General features: G+C 40.7%; 1 protein-coding gene across 2 annotated transcripts; it reads left to right on the top strand.

The window, feature by feature from the left end:
* Positions 1 to 449: 449 nt before the first annotated feature.
* On the top strand, positions 450 to 19,506 carry LOC121559475 (aryl hydrocarbon receptor nuclear translocator-like protein 1). Of its 2 annotated transcripts, XM_041872716.2 has the most exons (19): positions 450 to 546; positions 6,215 to 6,298; positions 9,621 to 9,689; positions 9,873 to 10,017; positions 10,541 to 10,561; positions 12,002 to 12,064; positions 12,215 to 12,372; positions 12,524 to 12,603; positions 12,739 to 12,831; positions 13,108 to 13,225; positions 13,725 to 13,874; positions 14,030 to 14,276; positions 17,051 to 17,157; positions 17,437 to 17,587; positions 17,892 to 17,974; positions 18,134 to 18,242; positions 18,423 to 18,516; positions 18,721 to 18,814; positions 18,916 to 19,506. In XM_041872716.2, exons 3-19 carry the CDS (start codon positions 9,677 to 9,679, stop codon positions 19,071 to 19,073), a joined length of 1,884 nt encoding a protein of 627 aa, XP_041728650.1. In that variant the 5' UTR covers positions 450 to 546; positions 6,215 to 6,298; positions 9,621 to 9,676; the 3' UTR covers positions 19,074 to 19,506. The 2 variants fall into 2 exon arrangements, with proteins under 2 accessions (XP_041728650.1, XP_041728651.1); XM_041872717.2 differs by lacking the exon at positions 9,621 to 9,689.
* Positions 19,507 to 19,743: the final 237 nt, after the last annotated feature.

Below are 19,743 nucleotides of genomic sequence, written 5' to 3'. Positions count from 1 at the left end.
AAAGAAATAGAACAGTCATGATTAGGTCATTACTGTAACTAACTATTTCTAATAAAATGTCAAAGTAGATAGGCCTACAAGGTCATTAACAGACAGACTTCTTTGTGTTGATTGTTTGCTATGTGGTTAACATTCTTGACTTGGCACATTACAAGAGTTTCAAAGAGGAGTCCAGCAAAAAGATTCGAGTTTACTGCCCACATGTGTTGTGATACAAAATATCTTCCTGCTGACTCTATTCTATTTTGCCATTCTATTTTGCCATTGGCTGAATCGTTGCGTTATTCTGTAGCTTCCTTTGATGCTTCATGTAATTTCATTGGATATAGCCTATATTGTCTTCCCCATGTTCATTGGTCCATAAATGGAACCGAGTTATTCTATTTGCTAGAGGCTCAAAGCCTTGATCTCGAAAGCACCCAATTGGTTCAGAAACTGGGTTAGTGGTGCAACGATCATCACAGGAGGAGGAAAGTAGGTCAGTGTATTACTTCTGCCTACCGCTGTTCCTATCTGCCTCAGTACACATGTGCTGCCTTTCCACACGTAAGTAACATACTTTGTTATATGTTATGCAAAAGCCCTATAACATATTTCCTTTATTAAACATTGTGAATTTGGTATACTGTGTGCATTTCTTTACTCGTATTATGGGTCTCAATTGGCTGTCTATTGCCATTCCCGAGAGGCGCAGTCATCGGCTTACAGTGTAACTTAAAGGCACACAGTGTAATATAATGCAGTGAGCAAAATGCGATTTGTAGGTTTCTAACCTAATTTAAACATCTGAATGACCGTATGTAATTTTATTTGATTGGGAGGCTATTTTTGTCTATTTGTACATTGCGTGATTTGTCTGAACTTCCCTGCCACGGCTCGGGATTCAATGAGGTCATAGCTATGTTGCATAAAACAACTAGTGACGCGCTGTTGATTACCTGTTACAATCAGTTGCCTTTTATAGGCCTATATAGTCATCCTTTAATTAACAGCAACAATGTTTCTCCTCTATATGAGCAATGCAAGGCAGGTGTTGGGCTGATATTGATACAATGTAATGAAAATATCCTGCACTGGATTCTGTTCAGTTTCAGATTATATCAAGTCAATGTGACAGTCACTGACAGATTTCTTGCCATTTGGAAACGACTTGCGGTCCATTAGGACTGTATGTTTCATTATTGAATGACCATTGTCATTAGGCCTATATGCTCGACACGTCCTAGTGCAGAATAGTCTAATAATAGCCATATATTTCTACCAAGCTCCATTGTTAGTGAAACCAAATACTATTTTGCTATAATTTGAACAAATCCCTCTGCTCATAAAAGTAAGGCTGTAAAAAAAATCTATATTTGTGAAAGTTATGTTGGTCTATTCATTTAGCAGACAAGAGCGATTTACAGTTAGTGAGTGCATACATTATTTTTCATATTGGCCTCCCGTGGGAATCGACCCCACAACCCGACATTACTGCTCTACCAACTGAGCTACATCCCTGCCGGCCATTCCCTCCCCCTACCCTGGGCCAATTGTGCACCGCGACCAGGGACCCACAAATGGCTACGTACACATCCAGGGATTGCTCATTTCAACCTCACTTTTAAAACATTACTCTTCAGGCTATTCTTAAAATCTGAAACAGCTATTCCTAAAAAGTCAACAAGTGTATCATAATGTAACAGTAATAACATATATCTACTTTTTAATTTTACATATATACATGGGTAAATAGAGCCATTGTCAAAATTAAATTGTGATTGCTTGTCTTTACTAACTCCTTGATGACAGTAGTAGGCTATAAAGTCATTTTTTGTTTTATGAAATATTTACCTGTCATACTGCCACGTTAGGAAAGTGGATTCTATTGGCTACTTCATACCATTTAGTAATCATCCTTTACTTTAACCAGTTGCATCATGTCGCATTATGTGTGGCCTCGCTAGCTTTTTTTTTTGTTCTTTTTTCTTTTTTTTTGTCTTTCTTTCTTCATGTTGCCCTCATCCCAATAGCCATACTTTAGGTTTCAAGGAGGGATTCACAGAAAACATGGCATCAATTTAACACACTCCTATATATATTTTTTTTTATATCCTAATATCTCTCCCTCCATATATGCTCCTCTCAGTGTTTTCACTGGCTTTCTCTGCCTACAGTACTCTCAAAGAATATGCAAAAAATTCAAGCTGCTTTATGTCAGTCAGAATATTGTAAAACATGCTTAAAACCAACAGCAAATTTGCAAAAGAGCAGCATATGCCGAGGGAGAAGAAAGGAGAAATCTACCTTGAAATTCTATACATGGAGTGGTTTTATTTGCCCCCCAAGTTTTCTGAGCATAAAAAAATATATATATATATATATACAGTGCCCTTGGAAGTATTCAACCCCTTACTTTTTCCCTTTTGTTACATTACAGCCTTATTCTAAAATGATTAAATAAAACCAATTCCCTCAGCAATCTACAAAATACCTTATTTACATAATATTATTCTATGAGACTCAGTTGAGCTCAGATGCATCCTGTTTCCACTGCTCAATCCTTAATTTTCCAAGCATCACGTCCTGGAGGGAACTTGCACCATCCCTCGGTAACATGTGGTGGCACATCATACTGTGGATGTTTTCCAGCGACAGACTGGGATTGTTGATAGGCAAAGATAATGACAAAGTCACAGAGAGTTCCTTGATGAAAACCTGCTCCAAAGCGCGCTCAAACCTCAACTGGCGTTCTCCTTCCAACAGACAACACCCTCACACCAGTCAAGACCCCAGAGTGAAACTTGGACAAGTCTCTGAATGTCCTTGAGTGGCCCACCCAAGCCTGACTTAACCCGATCAAACATCTCTGGAGAACCTGATATCTGTGCAGCAACACTCCCCATCCACCTGACATTATAATTCTATTCATTAATCTTATGCCAGGCTGTGGTGTGATATTTCAGTTTTTAAATAAATTTAAAACATTCACGTCATGATGATATTTTGTGTAGATTGATAAAAAACATTTAATCAATTTTAATACCGTAACTAACAGAATGTGGAAAAATCAAGAGGTCTAATTTTCACTTATATTTTTTATTTTTTTTTATTATCAAAAGTTTGAAGAATGCCAAGAGTGTGCAAAGCTGTCAGTCAAGGCAAAGGTGTGGCTACTTTAAAATCTCAAATATAAAATATAGTTTGATGTTTAAGACTTTTTGGTACTACATATTCCTTTTTTTCTGTTTTATGTCTCCACTATTATTCTATTAAATTAATAACGAAAAACCCATGATTTAGAGTTTGTCCAAACTTTTATTCTTATATATATATATATATATATTACTTTTATCAATACCAATTTTCAAATTCTCCCACTTACAAAATAGAGGAGGGCCTGTAATTTTCATCATAGGTACACATCAACTTTACAACCAGACAAAATGAGAAAAAAATTCCAAAAATCACATTGTAGGATTTTTAATGAATTTATTTGCAAATTATGGTGGAAAATAAGTATTTGGTCAATAACAAAAAGTTTCTCAATACTTTGTTATATACCCTTTGTTAGCAATGACACAGGTCAAGCGTTTTCTGTAAGTCTTCACACTGTTGCATAGTATTTTGGCCCATTCCTCCATGCAGATCTCCTCTAGAGCAGTGATGTTTTGGGGCTGTGGCTGGGCAACACGACTTTCAACTCCTCCAAAGATTTTCTATGGGGTTGAGATCTGGAACTGCTTCTAAACTTCCACTCCAGGGCCTTGAAATGCTGCTTCTTCTGCAAGCCACTCTTACCGTTTATTGGTGTGTTTGGGATCATTGTCATGCTGAAAGGGCCAGCCACGTTTCATCTTCAATGCCCTTGCTGATGGAAGGAGGTTTTCTCTCAAAATCTCCACATTCTTTGTTACTGTTCATTCTTTCCTTTACAGGATCCATTGATCCTGGTCCTTTGCAGAAAAAACGCCCCAAAGCGTGATGTTTCCACCCCACGCTGCAGTGGGTATCAGTGAAGCTCATTCCTTCTTTGGATGCAACTCAGCATTCTTTGTCCTCCAAACCATACAGTTTTTACCAAACGGTTATATTTTGGTTTCATCTAGCCATATATGACATTCTCCCAATCCTCTTCTGGATCATCCAAATGCACTCTATTAGGCTTCAGATGGGCCTGGACATGTCTGTACTTAAGCGGACCACGTCTGGCACTGCAGGATCTCACAGATCCCTGGCGGCGTAGTGTGGTACTGATGGTAGGCTTTGTTGCTGGTCCCACTCTGCAGGTCATTCACTAGGTCCCCCCGTGTGGTTCTGGGATTTTTGCTCACCGTTCTTGTGATCATTTTGACTCCATGGGGTGAGATCTTGACGTGGAGCCCCAGATCGAGGGGAGATTATCAGTGGTCTTGTATGTCTTCCATTTCCTAATAATTGCTCCCACAGTTGATTTCTTCAAACCAAGCTGCTTACCTATTGCAGATTCAGTCTTCCCAGCCTGGTGCAGGTCTACAATTTTGTTTCTGGTGTCCTTTGACAGCTCTTTGGTCTTGGCCATAGTGGAGTTTGGAGTGTGACTGTTTGAGGTTGTGGACAGGAGTCTTTTATACTGATAACAAGTTCAAACAGGTGCCATTAATACAGGTAACGAGTGGAGGACAGAGGAGCCTCTTAAAGAAGAAGTTACAGGTCTGTGAGAGCCAGAAATCTTGCTTGTTTGTAGGTGACCAAATACTTATTTTCCACCATAATTTGCAAATAAATTCATAAAAAATCCTACAATGTGATTTTCTGGATTTTCTTTTCTCAATTTGTCTGTCATAGTTGACGTGTACCTATGATGAAAATTACAGAACTTGCACAATTGGTGGCTGACTAAATACTTTTTTTCCCCACTGTATGTATATTATATATATATATATATATATATATATATATATAATTTTATCTTTCATTGTTGGACATGAAATACTGTAAAAATCATCTCCAAGTGATTTCAATTGAGGAAATCTGTTCCCAAGTATTCCCACGCATAATAGAGAGAGCAGTTTGATATGATTATGTTTTAGTCAAATATTATATGTGTTTGGGCTTCTTGCGTTGAGATTTGCAGTCTACAAATTATTTGTAGCTTAAATATGTTCCGGCCCCCGAACAGCCGCTCAAGAAAAAATTGTCCAATCATTTGAGCATTAGCTTTTCTCAACCAATAATAGAGTAATAATACAGTAATAATAATTCACAAAGTCAAAGGATGACACGAGCGTAGTAGGCTAGGTAGTGCTATAGCTGCCACCTAAGCCTAGAGCTGACCGGTCAGAAATGTTGTATTTTGTTAGACTATTGTGAATGGTTGTCCAGCTGTCTGCTTTGTCCATTCCCTGAGGAACACACAGTGCTCGTTAATCTCTGTTGCTGATTTTCTTTAACCCAAAATGGTCTCACTCCCCTTGAGTTGTGCATGTGTTTTGTCCATTCTGCTGACATGCTTGTTATTTTCCTCTGGAGTTGTTTATGAGCGTAGCTGAGCGTAGCTATAGTTTGGATTTTTCTGACTCAGAACACTTGAAGGTGTAAACATTCCAAATTAAAAGAAGGCATTGCTCTTATCCATGTACTCCAATGATGATATGAGTAGGAAGGTTAAAAGTCGAAACAGAAAGTTGTTCTGTTTATGGTGCGGATAAGTGTGCATTTGTGTCACTGACCTATAAATAAGGGGTGTGTGTGTGGAGCAATTAGAGCACATGCTAAAATAAGTGGTCTCTTTTGTATACATTTCCCCAAAGAGCCGTGATAGTATGGTAAACATAAAGATAAATAGGCCTAGCTGTTCTGTGCCTAATTACAGGAATTACATCAGGTACTGGGCTGTCTGTTGTCCATATTTTACTGTGTGACATTCAAAATGTAGTACTTTGTGCAGAACTACTGCAGTATGATTAGTCTTATAGGCATGAGATATTGCATGGCAGTGATTATGATCCCATTGCTAATACTACCCTGTTGGGGCTAGGCATAGAGGAGAATCTGTGGACATCTCCTCTACTCACACTATCTCCAGATCACCTCCCATCTGTCGCCCATCTAAGCTTTCTGAACAAGCACTTAATCAGAGCACCACTCGCTGTTACTACATAGGCCTAGATGAGTCGCCACTCCCAGCTGGCCAGTGTGTTTTACACTGTGACCTGACCTCTTGTCCTATCTGATCCCTCTCTCTCCTCTCTAGGTACTGTGCCTGTCATTGCATCTGTGAGAAAAAGCCCAGCTCTGACATAAGGAAGCCAGGCCACTTCCTTCACCACCCATCCAGGTATGTGGACACACATGGTTCTGTGTGATTTCATAAGAATTGACAGCTGCTCTGAAATGAGTTCACAACCTTTGTTTGAAGTGAATCACCAATGACATTTGTGACGCACAGCTTCCTGCTGTTTCACTTCAAAATGCCCACATGAGCAGTTGGCGGGGAGAACAGTTAGGGATGAATTAAGTTATGAGCACAGTCAGTCAGTCATACATAAGCACAGTCATGTGTGAGGGCGATCTTCTCACCCACAGTTCCCAGCTATATTGTTTTCTTGCATCTTATTAACTTGAACTGGAGTCTTATTTCTGATTTTTTAACATGGCCTCTAACCATCTATTCCACCAACGCTTTAACATCTCCTTCTGTCTATCTTTCTAGCGTGGCTCTTAGAATGCTCTGTTCTGAGTAAAGGAGCATACTGAGAAACGGACAGCTTGACTTACATAGCACACATAGGCCATGTCATTACATGAGCCAAGCCTGAGCTTTCCAGAAAGGCACGCAACAGACTGGAATTACAGACAGCCTTACAGCGCTATGATAATGCTGCTGAGCGCACAGTACACTCTGTTTCATCTGACCGTGACAGAAGTATGGGATCACGTCAGGGGAGTGGCTTAAATAGGAACACATTTAGAACAGTGACATAGCATTGAGAACATTATGAAAGGGAGAAGTTCTTGCATGGCAGACAGTATCATAGTGCTGTGTAAGCTAACCATGCGTATCCAGCTGAGCTGACATACTGTAGTTTCATCCTGACCCTGTTACCAGGGGTTCTGCTTCTTCCCTGCTTCTCCTCATCTGATCAAGGTTTTTATTTCCGCACAGCTTAAATATAAACCTTTTTGTCACTTAGATACCATAGAGGTCATGTGCATGAAAACATTAGAAATGATCAGAATCCACCTTAGTGATCTTGTAGTGTTGTAAAATGGATAGTGTTGAGTGTTACTGAATATTATGTGAATGTCATGGAGATGGTAAAAGTATACACAAGTATTTTCATTAGACTTTGATGAGTGATGGTGTGAGGAGAGGTGTGACCTGCATGCTGTCAGTGGGTTCTGTGTAGCGGAAAAGGTTCCCTAATTGGCAAGCGTTCAAGAAGGTCCTGCTCCACTGTATCCGGGCAACCAGAGATGTGTTAAAACTAGCTAAGCTGACCTTAAAGCAGGGTTTCCTTTTTCTCCTTTTGTGTTTGAGTATACACTAAGTATGCCCTCAGAACAGCCTCAGTTCATTAGGGCATGGACTCCACAAGGTGTAGAAAGCATTCCACAGGGATGCTAGCCCATGTTTACTCCAATGCTTACCACAGTTGGCTGGATGTCGTTTGGGTGGTGGACCATTCTTGATACACACAGGAAACTGCGTGGAAAACCCAGCAGCGTTGCAGTTGTTGACACAAACTGGTGCGCCTGGCACCTACTACCATACCCCGTTCAAAGGCACTTACATATTCTGTCTTGACCATTCACCGTCTGAATGGCACACATACACAATCCATGTCTCAATTGTCTCAAGGCTTAAAAATCTCCTCACCTTCATCTACACTGATTGAAGTGGAATTAACAAGTGACACCAATAAGGGCTAACAAGTGACAATCAATCATAGCTTTCACCTGGATTCACCTGGTCAGTCAATGTAATGAAAATAGCAGGTGTTATTAATGTCTTGTACACTCAGTGTAGGTGTTTTAGCCTTCCTTTGGCTTATGTGACAAATGAACATTTACAAAAAGGCTTATTCTCAGGAGTATTGTTGTATGCAGCTTACAAAAAAACATGTAAAAAAACATTGCAAACACACAGTGATGAATGGTATAGAAGCAAGTCCTCTTTGCCCGGTGGATTACATAGTCAGCTCGGATGTCTGTTGTGACATATACCAGAGTGAGGGGTCAGGTTGTAGTGTAGTTGACTATGGTGACGGTGACAATAACAAAGTTCCTGGCTGCAGGCAAGAAATTATGGGGTGTAATTAAGGTTTTGTTCGATGTAATCACGCTCTGAAACTGTCACATCATACGGAGAGTGGAAAAGAGCTGGGGAAAAATAGGTCAGTGGAGAATCAAATTACAACGAGAAGACTTTCAGGCACAGTGGAGCAGAGCATTAGTTCTGGTCTGATTACAGGAGCAGGACAAGGCACAGTGACCTGAGGTGGCTGTGCTTTTTAAGGTATTTTTGTGCAACCTGGTCACAGAGCATTCCGTATTATTATGTACGTAAATCCATGACACTCCATTTAGTATGATATGTTAAGTTCCATATGGTATTAATTAATTTGTGGATGTCCATCACCCATTTCGTATGATATGTTACGAATTACAATTCGTATTATATGTTACGAATTAGCAAAATGTATAATATGTTACAAATTTGCTAAACATACAATATGTTACGAATTTGAAAAAGGCATGATATGTTACGAATTCTAGCAAGGTGGCTAGGTAGCTAACGTTAGCTAGCTGGCTAACGTTAGCTAGGCTAGGGGTTATGGTTCAGTTTAGGGTTAAGTTTAGGAGTTAGGTTAAGGTTAGGGTTAGGGGAAGGGTTAGCTAACATGTTAAGTAGTTGCGAAGTAGCTAAAAAGTAGTAAGTAGTTGCTAATTAGATAAAATGTTGAAGTTGTCCGTGATGAGATTCGAACTCGCAACCATTGGGTTGCTAGACGTTCGCATTAGACGTTCGCTTTATACTTTCGTTAGGAAAAGGCCATATTACTGGTTGGATTATATAAACAATGCAGATATGATCAATGCAGATATGGGTTCTTTATGAAATGTGACCCCTCCTGACAATCTGTCTTCCTCGGTAACATTGTCATTGTTTTATCTGAATTAGCCTTTTATATTAAGGACTAATCTCACTAAATTATGTCTCTGACTGACACCTAGGTTTTTGTAGCATATGCTACATTATGTTATGAACACTATTCCAAAGCATCCGTTTTTAGTAACCCAAGGTTTTCATTGACGACAAAATAATTCTGGTTCATTGTTGCTGGAGGTCAAGTGAATTATGCTTCTCAAAGACACTCTTGATTGTTGCCTAAGGGAGAGAGAGAGGCTTGAGCCTCAGCTATAGCTTTCACCTTATGTAAGACCTTATCATTTCAATCTCAAACCATAGAGATATGAATCGGTCCTCTTACATCACCTTTACTGAGTGGGCCATCTACAGTATACATCAGCACAAAGTCCAGGTTGTACGGCAGCTGCTCAGGTTCAGAGGGCTTTGTTATATGATGCTGCTGTGGTGTCCTCATGCCTTGGGTATATAAAGAGGACGTCTGACTCTTCGCTGAATTGCCTTTCAGATCTGGTTCACTGCTAGAAAGAAACCGAGTGAGATGTTTTGAGGATAACTGGCCTTATGAATATTTGTGGTGAGTGTCACACCTTCTTTAAAACAACCACAGTTAATTTCACTTTTTGATCAATTGTCTTTGTCTAGGAATTGAGATTTTTACGTCTATAGTGTCCTTTCATAGAAGTCGCTTTCACGTCAACTGACCTTTTATTGTGTGTTATGGAGTAAGTGCTGAAATCATTGTGTTTTCTCTCTATAGATGATCTAATGGCAGACCAAAGAATGGACATTTCCTCCACGATGAACGAGTTCATGTCTCCTGGCTCCACTGATCTAATCAGCTCGATCGGCACACCCGGCATGGACTACACACGCAAGAGAAAAAGCAGCACCACAGATTACCAGTAAGCCTGACTCCTATACTGCTTATAGACTTTGTTCTACTTGCCACCTGAAGATAGTGCATGTGCCAATCATCTTTATTATATTTCTATATTTCTTAAATCCATTCTTTTACTTTTAGATTTGTGTGTATTGTTGTGAATTATTAGATACAACTGCACTGTTGGAGCTAGGAACACACGCATATCGCTACACCCGCAATAACATCTGCTAAATATGTTTATGTGACCAATACAATTTGATTTCATTTGATATTCATGTCATGTTAGGTCTGGTTTAGTGTGATCACATTTTTCAGTTTTTCATTTATGCCATTTTGTGACAGATTTGTATGTTTGCATGCAGCTTTTTGATGAACTATATGGAAATATCTTCTTACTGTGTGTCAAAGGTTTCCACTTAAAGTTGACAAGATAACTACCTACCTAGAAATTAACAACCAATGGTAGCATAACCTTGATTTAGATTAGAATAATCAGTATACTTAATTTGAATTGTAATATACAAACTTCCTTGCTTTCACAGAATTGATGGATTTTCTTTTGAGTAAGTATCAAATCAAATTATTTTACATTTTAGTCATTTAGCAGACACTCTTATCCAGAGCGACTTAAAGTTAGTGAGTGCATACATTATTATTTTATATATTTTTATTTTTCATACTGGCCCCCCATGGGAATCGAACCCACAACCCTGGCGTTGCAAACGCCATGCTCTACCAACTGAGCTACATCCCTGCCGGCCATTCCCTCCCCTACCCTGGACGACGCTGGGCCAATTGTGCGCCGCCCCATAGGTCTCCCGGTCGCGGCCGGCTACGACAGAGTGGCACAGCTAGCACTGCGATGCAGTGCCTTAGACCACTGTGCCACTCAAATTATGAATGTTCAAGTACATTTGTAGTAGAGGAGCCAATCACATGTCTGATTAGTTGGCCCTCTGTGATCCTTGTTTGGTCGGGATTGGCCTGCAAATTGAGGTTAGACACTAATGTGTTCCCCATATCAGGTAGAGAAAAAACGAAAAAATGTATTGTGTATTGTGAAATTCCTCATCCCCAACTTAGGTCAATCAAAATGAATGTGTTATTATAATCAGTACCCTGAGAGTGACCGGTCAGTTAGTATGTACTGTATGGATCGCTGTGAATATGGGAGAGCCAGTCATGCTATAGTGTAGATTTTAATAGCTAGAATTAGGGTAAGCATCAAAGCATGAAGGGGTGCTACAGTAACAATCTTGAAGCAACAAGACTGTATTACAGTTGTGTTCAAAAATGTATTTGCTGGTATTTAGTTTGATGACAGGCCTTAATTTAATAGAGAGTGCACCCTGATTTGATGTATGATGGATGATACATTATATTGTTGTCTTTGTAACTCATTCACTAAAGGCACAGATTTGTTTTTACCTGCTTTAGTGAGACTTAAGCCAACAACTCTGTGGGAATACCTTTGGGTCAATTTTGTAGAGCCAATCATATTTTAAATAATCTTTATTTGAGGCTGTTGAATGCTATTATAGTATGGAGTGAACAAGTCTTGTAGTGACACAGGATATGTAATGGGTCATGACTTCATTTCTCTTTTGTGGTTTGTGAAAGGACAGTAGGGCTGAGTGGGATGACAGAGTAGATGTTCAGCTGTGAACAATATCAGAGGTATTAGTGGCACAAGGTCTTTCGCCTGAATCCACACAAGAATGGTCTCAAAGAAACCTTGTTCATAATTTTGTATTAACGTTTCTATAAACTATTCATATAGCTTTGGTAGAAGCTAATAGCTTGCATTAGTAATGTTGATGTTTCATGTCAATCAAAGGCTCTCCATGTTTTTTTAATTATTAAAAATTCAAATGACTTCTCACTTTAGTGTTTTGCTTTATTCATAATTACATTACATACTGTATTATCATTATTAAATAGTTGTTGTAAAATAATTGTTTTACTATATTTCTTTGTACTAATGTTATTGCTTCTCCTCAAAGGGATAGCATGGACACAGACAATGATAGACTTGGTGATCATCAAGGCCGGATTAAAAATGCCAGGTAACCAAATGTTTCTATCTTCCATAGGATGACATAAAAATATTTGTGTTTATATTAGAGATTAGTCTTGTTTCTGTAAATACAGGCAGACTATGGATGTGTTGATTCGTTTGTCTGTGTTAAATGCTCTTTGTATTGCTTGGATGGCAGGGAGGCCCACAGTCAGATTGAGAAGAGACGCAGGGACAAGATGAACAGCTTCATAGATGAGCTGGCCGCACTAGTGCCTACCTGCAACGCTATGTCCCGTAAACTGGACAAACTAACGGTCCTGCGCATGGCTGTCCAGCACATGAAGACCTTAAGAGGTGAGGCGAGAAGGATTTTAGTAGGACTGCTGCCAGAACAGTGCAATGATGACAACCACCACCATGCAGCTGATCAATAAAGAGAAATACAATAAATAAAAATTACATATTGATCCGGTTGTGTTACATATGAGCTTTTTCTGACTCACAGGTGCCGCTAACCCCTACACTGAAGCTAACTACAAACCAGCCTTCCTGTCAGACGACGAACTGAAGCACTTAATACTGAGGGTGGGTGTCCTTACTTCCATAGACTGTATGGTGTCCTCAGAGTGCGTTTCATGATGAGTATGCATGTGTGACTCAGTATTTATCTTTGTCTCTTCTTCTCTCTCTCATCTCTCCCTCTCCCTCTCCTCTCCACAGGCATCTGATGGCTTTCTGTTTGTTGTTGGCTGCGATCGAGGGAAGATACTGTTTGTTTCAGAGTCAGTCTACAAAATCCTAAACTACAGCCAAGTACGTCCTCTCCAATATGTTGCAGTTTTTTCCATTATCCAGAATGACTTACAGTTAGTGCATTCATCTTAAGATAAGTAGCTAAGACAACTACATATCAGTCAGTACATTTTCCCACAATAAAGTAGCTATCAGCGAAGTCGGTGCTAGTTGGAAAAAGTCAAGTACAAGTGTTAGTTCACGAAAGGCAAGGGTGTTATTTATTTATTTATTTTTTTATGGCGTCATTTATGTAACATGGACTTATCTTACAGTACTCTCTCCCTCTCTGTGCAGAATGACCTGATTGGCCAGAGCCTGTTTGATTACCTGCATCCTAAAGACATTGCCAAAGTCAAGGAGCAGCTGTCCTCGTCGGACACGGCGCCGCGGGAGCGCCTCATCGATTCCAAAAGTAATGCACCCTGGCCTCTAGTTACCCCTACACAGCTAGCACAGTGACACACCCCTCAATGTATCCCCCTGTACCGTGTGTTCCTCAGCATTTAAATGTCAGAAGCTAAATGTAGGGTAGTGCTATTTTTATATCAAGACACGCTGGATTTAGGGTAAATATAAACAGTCAAACAATTTCTGTAAATTCAACCAATTTTTTGTAATAGCAAAAAATTATGTATTGTAGCTTTATTTGCCAGAGTAGGACTTGATGCAGTATATATTTATAAAGGATCATGGGTGCTCTGTAGCTCAGCTGGTAGAGCACGGCGCTTGTAACGCCAAGGTAGTGGGTTCGATCCCCGGGACCACCCATACACAAAAAAAAATGTATGCACGCATGACTGTAAGTCGCTTTGGATAAAAGCGTCTGCTAAATGGCATATTATTATTATTATTATTATACTGTTCCTGTCGTTGCAGCATAGGTTAAATGCTATATTGTGTCTGGTCCCCAGCTGGCCTTCCAGTAAAGACAGACATCACCCCCGGCCCATCCAGACTCTGCTCTGGAGCCAGGCGATCCTTCTTCTGCAGGATGAAGTGCAATCGGCCCCTCATCAAAATGGAGGACAAGGACTTTCCTTCCACCTGCTCCAAGAAAAAAGGTACCTGTCTTTTCCTTAAATTTTTCATCTCCTGTGATTCATTTTAGTTAACAGTTCATTTGGTTTCGTACCAATAGACTACCTACTCATTGATGTCAGTGACAGCTCCAGAGTAGGGCTAGATGATGATGAGGATCTATTCCCTGTATCCGCAGCTGACCGTAAGAGCTTCTGCACAATACACAGTACTGGCTACCTGAAGAGCTGGCCGCCCACCAAGATGGGTCTGGATGACGACAATGAACCAGACAACGAGGGCTGCAACCTCAGTTGCCTGGTGGCCATTGGACGGCTGCATCCCCACATTGTCCCTCAGCCAATGAACAATGAGATCCGTGTCAAGCCCACTGAGTATGTCTCGCGCCATGCCATCGACGGGAAGTTTGTCTTTGTCGATCAGAGGTGAGATTTTTTAGGGCATGGATGCAGTCATACAAACATGTAGCAAAGGATGTACCAGTTGGCCGCTACACAGTGATGTCCTGACACCTGGCTGGACCTTGTGGGCAGTCCAGAGCTGGATTTACTGTAGAGTGACAGCTTGTGTGTGAGTGAGGTGATGTCCAAATATAGCATCAGTAAAATGTTCCAGATGGAGGTGTAATGGAGGCCCAGAGGGCAGACAGGATTCAGAGTAGATATGTTGACAACAAATACTCCACTGCCCCCTGACAAAACAATCCCATAACCTCGCCATGTCACTGATACTGTTTGGTACACTAGGAAGTTCTAGATAATGTCACAGGGTGCTATGTGATTGTCATAGGGCTGGGCAATATGGACAAAATATCATATCATTACAAAAAAAAATAACAATGACGGTATTTGATGTTTTTGAAGAATAAAAGTTCTAAATATGCTTTCTGAGTAATTCATGACCCTAGGATGGAAACACATAAATTATAAGTGATTTCAATGGGGCTTTCTCCATTTATACGGTTCAATCCAACTCCAAACAAAAATCATTTTCAGCATTTTCATCCATTTCTGCATTTCCTGCACTTTTATGATAATTTCCACACTGTGACACGCAGCATGATCTGGGCAAAAAAATCTAGGCCTAGTTAATTGTACTGTTAGAATCATGGAAATATAATGATTATTCGAATTCTATAGTTGGTATATAGTGGGCAGAACCTTGAATACATTGTTGTTTGACATGACAACAAATTAATAAGCCAGTGAGGAATTATCGATAGGTTAAGAACCAAAGTTTTCATCAGTGTTTCCAGGTGACTCTAATTAGATGTTACATGACATGTTTTCATACTTCATGTAGCTAGCTAGCTAGCCAACATATTATTTACCATCCCACTGCTACTGTTCTAGATGACTGTTGGGAATATACTAGTAGACAAGGCAGTGGTTTTGGTTGGGCACTTGGAAAGCTTGCTGATGAGAGTGGTTTGAGGGAGTTGGAGGTTGGCCCTTCTGTGTTGATAGGGGATGTTCCTCCATGGTTACTCCCAGATCCTGTTGTTGATCTAACCTTGGTAGAGAAAAGGAAAGATTGGTCAGAAGTCAGTGATATAGGGAAACTGGTTGACAATTACATTGGTAGAAGTTTTTATGCATTTTTACCGCTTTTCACAGGTGGATCCAAGAACCCAGATAGTGGGCGCACAGGAGCAGGCGTTTACGTTCCTGAATTTGATGTGCAGATATGTAGAAGACTAACAGATTAACTGTCAGTATACTCAGTTGAACTGTTGGTGATAGTAGTTGCCCTCCAGAGGGTGGAGGACGTACAACCTGTCAGAATTATAGTGTGCTCAGATTCCCTATCTGTACTGAATAGTTAATCATCTGGAAAATCTAATAGGAGTGACCTTCTATTGGAGGTATTCATGTTATTATGGAGAATTGAGAGACTGGGTGTAGTAGTGAGATTCTGCTGGGTTCCAGCACATTTGGGTGTGGAAGGAAATTACATTGTAGACCAGTTAGCCAAAAGAGCTTTAAATTGAGATATAATTGATATTAATGTTCCACTGGGTAGAGGTGAGGCCAAATGTAAGATCAGAGCCATTTTGATAGATGTGTGGTAGAAGGGATGGGACTCTGAGCCCAAGGGCCGGCATTTATATGCCTTTCAAAGAAAGGTCGATGGACCAAGTTTCAAAGGTCAGATTAGGAAGGAAGAGGTGGTGTTTGCTCGATTGTGCCTATGACATTGTACATCGAACTCGTCATTACATCTGGTTGACAAGCATGTGAATGGTTTGTGTCTGGAGTGTATGGTCGATGAAACGGTGGAGCATGTGTTGTTATATTGTTGTAAGTATATTGAAGAGAGGGTTATTGAGGTTGGATGGGGTTGGAAGGGATTTGGGGGAGGGTCTATTAGAAGTTAGTAGGATTCTTTTTTATTTTCTCAGAAGTACTGAGTTAGGTAGGAGGATTTAGAAATGTGGAGCTAATGTTGTAAACCGTGATTGACCACACACTCCAGCATAGTAGGTGGCGGCATCCACCTTTAACGTTTGTTTGCGGAACGCCATTATATCATAGAAGGAGAAGCCAACATATATTCATACTTCACCTATTTCTCTCTGATAACATACCGTTGCACAAACATGCTTATCTTGGCTTACACCGGCACTGGTACCAGGCGGTGTTAGCTAACTAGCTAAGTTTGCTCTGACTCTTAGTACATTTAGCTAGCTAGCCACTAGCCAGCTAACTAGCGATAAGCATTAACAGCTAACACAAATTATTTTAGCAACACCTTGCTAAGAAAAGACAAACTAGCAAACAGTAGTTTGCAGACAGCAAGATACACAAACAAATTGAGTAAATATAGAACGCTTGTGGAAAGTAGCATGTCACCAACATTGTTGCATCCATCTGACCATGCAGAGTGAAAAACAGACATTATACGCACCAGAGTTGCGTATTACATTTAACAAACCAAACATTGAAATACCGTTATAGAAGTTAAAGTAAAAACTCAAACCGGTCCGTGCATCAATACCGGTATATATTCAAATATGGTATACCGCCCAGCCCTAGAATGTCATGGCATTGGTTATGATCAAACAAGCAAAGCAGGGGGGAGAATATTATTTTATTTGTATACAATAAAAAAAGATGTGAGCTTCTCTTAAAGATGTCCTAAATACCACCGGCCTGCATTGATAGTCAGTACTTGTGATTAATACTGTTCTCTTTTGTAGGGCCACTGCCATTTTGGCTTATCTACCCCAAGAGTTGCTGGGTACTTCGTTTTATGAGTACTTTCATCAAGATGACATTGGGCACCTTGCAGAATGTCATAGACAAGGTATGTATCAGATTGAACAAGGACACCAATATAACACCAAAGAGCAAAGTATTAGACTCAGTGATACATCCCTGAGTCTTAGGCCTTACATGAGTAATTTTGTAATGGCTGGTAATTTTGTCATAAAAAAATGATTGCGCTAATAAGCCTGTGGCGAGTAGACTGTGATATGAATGAATCTAGAACCTGGCAGGCTACCATTTGGCATGTCACAGAGGTCAAGTGTGCAGATATCATGCCTTATTGAGCTCACCCCCTGGCTGCCGGCTCTGTTCTCAGTGCTCCAGATGAGGGAGAAGATCAATACAAACTGCTACAAGTTCAAAATAAAAGACGGCTCCTTTATCACGCTGAGGAGTCGCTGGTTCAGTTTTATGAACCCTTGGACCAAAGAGGTGGAGTACATTGTCTCCACCAACACTGTTGTCTGGTAAGTAGCTACACACATCTGTTTCTGCTAGGACTTTCTTCCATAGCCTTCATTTAACTAGTCAATGCATAATATTACACTGTATTCATTTTATTAGGGTCATATAAATGTAAGATTTCATACAGCTGATTTACATTTACAATGCATTATTGGAACACTTGCATCTTTATTACTGTGTCTTTCTACAGCTGTAGGGTTATCTATGCAATGGATGTTAATAAACTGCCCAATGAGGTGTGAAGTGACGAGCATGCTCAGTGATGATGCTCACTCTCTCTTCTCTCTCGCTTTCATTGTCTCACAGCGGCAGTGTGCCTGAAGGATCTGATGGCATCTATCCTCAGCTCGCCGCCTCCCCCCAGAGCATGGACAGTGTACTCACAGACGGTAAGCCTGCCCTCCTGTGCTCTCACGAAGCAGTTCACCTGCTTGGATGAAGTGTGACTGTACTTTGATAAGTTGACATACATTTTTTTGTGCCTGGTATGACTAAGTAATTGTTTTGTTTCGGAAATGTGACTGAGCTTTTGCGTTTGTTGGTTGCAGGAACCGGGAAGCGGGCCCTTCAGACCGTGCCTGGCATCCCCGGTGGCACAAGGGCAGGGGCGGGCAAGATCGGCCGGATGATCGCAGAGGAGGTGATGGAGATCCAGAGGTGAGAGGAACCATGTGGATTGTGTTTTGATTGTATTGTCAAACAGAAATTGACATGTCTGTATGGTCATAACCATACCATGATCATTGACCCCCAGTGCATAATGGAAACGTCTGTGTGTGACTGAGACTGTATGGGGCTGTGTCCTGCTGTTTTTACCCTGTATTTTTACTCTTCCAGGATAAGAGGCTCCTCGCCCTCCAGCTGTGGCTCTAGTCCTCACAACTTCACCAGCACTCCACCCCCAGACATGTCGTCCCCAGGGGGAAAGAAGGTAAGAGCTCCCACCTGTCCTTCCCACTCTCCTCCACCTCAACCCCTCCCATCTGGGAGGAAGTCTCCTATTCACTCCACTGCTCATCCATGTGAAGTCAGTAATGAGCACATCGGGTGGATATCTTTAGTGTCTGTTGGTGGCTCATACTTGAGGATGCAATGGTGATTCCTTAATGTCAATTCTATCTTGATTCTTTCACAGATACAAAACAGTGGAACTCCAGAACATCCCTCAGCAGGGATGATACCGGGACCAGACTCCATAGGCTATCCATACTCCAACAACTCCAATCTAAGTATGTATTTTTCCCCGCTCTGAACTCTAATCTCGATTACAGTTAATGAAACTATCCACATAAAATCTTTAATATTTAACCCCTGTCCTTACCCTGTTTAGGTGATAATGCTCACATTGGCATTGACATCATGGATGAGCCAGGCTCCAGCAGCCCGAGTAATGACGAGGCAGCCATGGCTGTGATCATGAGCCTCCTGGAGGCAGACGCAGGGCTGGGAGGCCCAGTGGACTTCAGTGACCTGCCCTGGCCACTGTGAGGACTGTCAGGCTTAGGCAAGGCCTCCTAAATGGGATGAACATGGTGGAGTAAGGGCTGGGTGTTACAGTATTCACATTGTGTCAGTTTGTGACCAGTACCAGAGAGCCATATCAACAGGGCTAATGCAACTGTAGCCTCACAGTAAGGCTGAATGCAGGCGGGCCCTGAAAAGGAAGGAATACTAGGCCTGGGATCGGCCATGGTGTACAGTCCGCCTCAGTGTGGTTTGGAAAAGTGAAACTGCCTCATTACTCCTGTAGTATTATTGTACCAGTTATCTGGGTTTTTCTATGTCCATTCACCCTCACAGGCATTGAACCCAGCTCTTTTATAATGGCATTAGTCTGTTTTTGTGTGTTTTCACAGAAAATTGTATCATACATGTTTATTCTATGAGAATAATTTTATCTAAATATATGTACGTTAAAGTGTATTGTATCAGCAGTGAATTATTTTTAAAAGAAAACTTCCTCTATTGTTTATCTCCATTTTTGAAAATACGAAACAGGGCAGTATGTAGCCATCAAGTTACCATCCCGTGGCATATCACTGCTAAATCAGCTGTAGGGATTTTACGTTGTTGCTACAACGTGGAAATCCAAGGTGCTACAATATGTTGTGTGGGAATACAGTGAGTAATCTGTTTGCTTGCCAACAATAGATGAAAC

Source organism: Coregonus clupeaformis, unplaced genomic scaffold (genome assembly GCF_020615455.1).
Source record: "Coregonus clupeaformis isolate EN_2021a unplaced genomic scaffold, ASM2061545v1 scaf0159, whole genome shotgun sequence".
Taxonomy (NCBI): Eukaryota; Metazoa; Chordata; class Actinopteri; order Salmoniformes; family Salmonidae; genus Coregonus; species Coregonus clupeaformis.
This window is presented reverse-complemented; position numbering and strand designations above follow the sequence as displayed.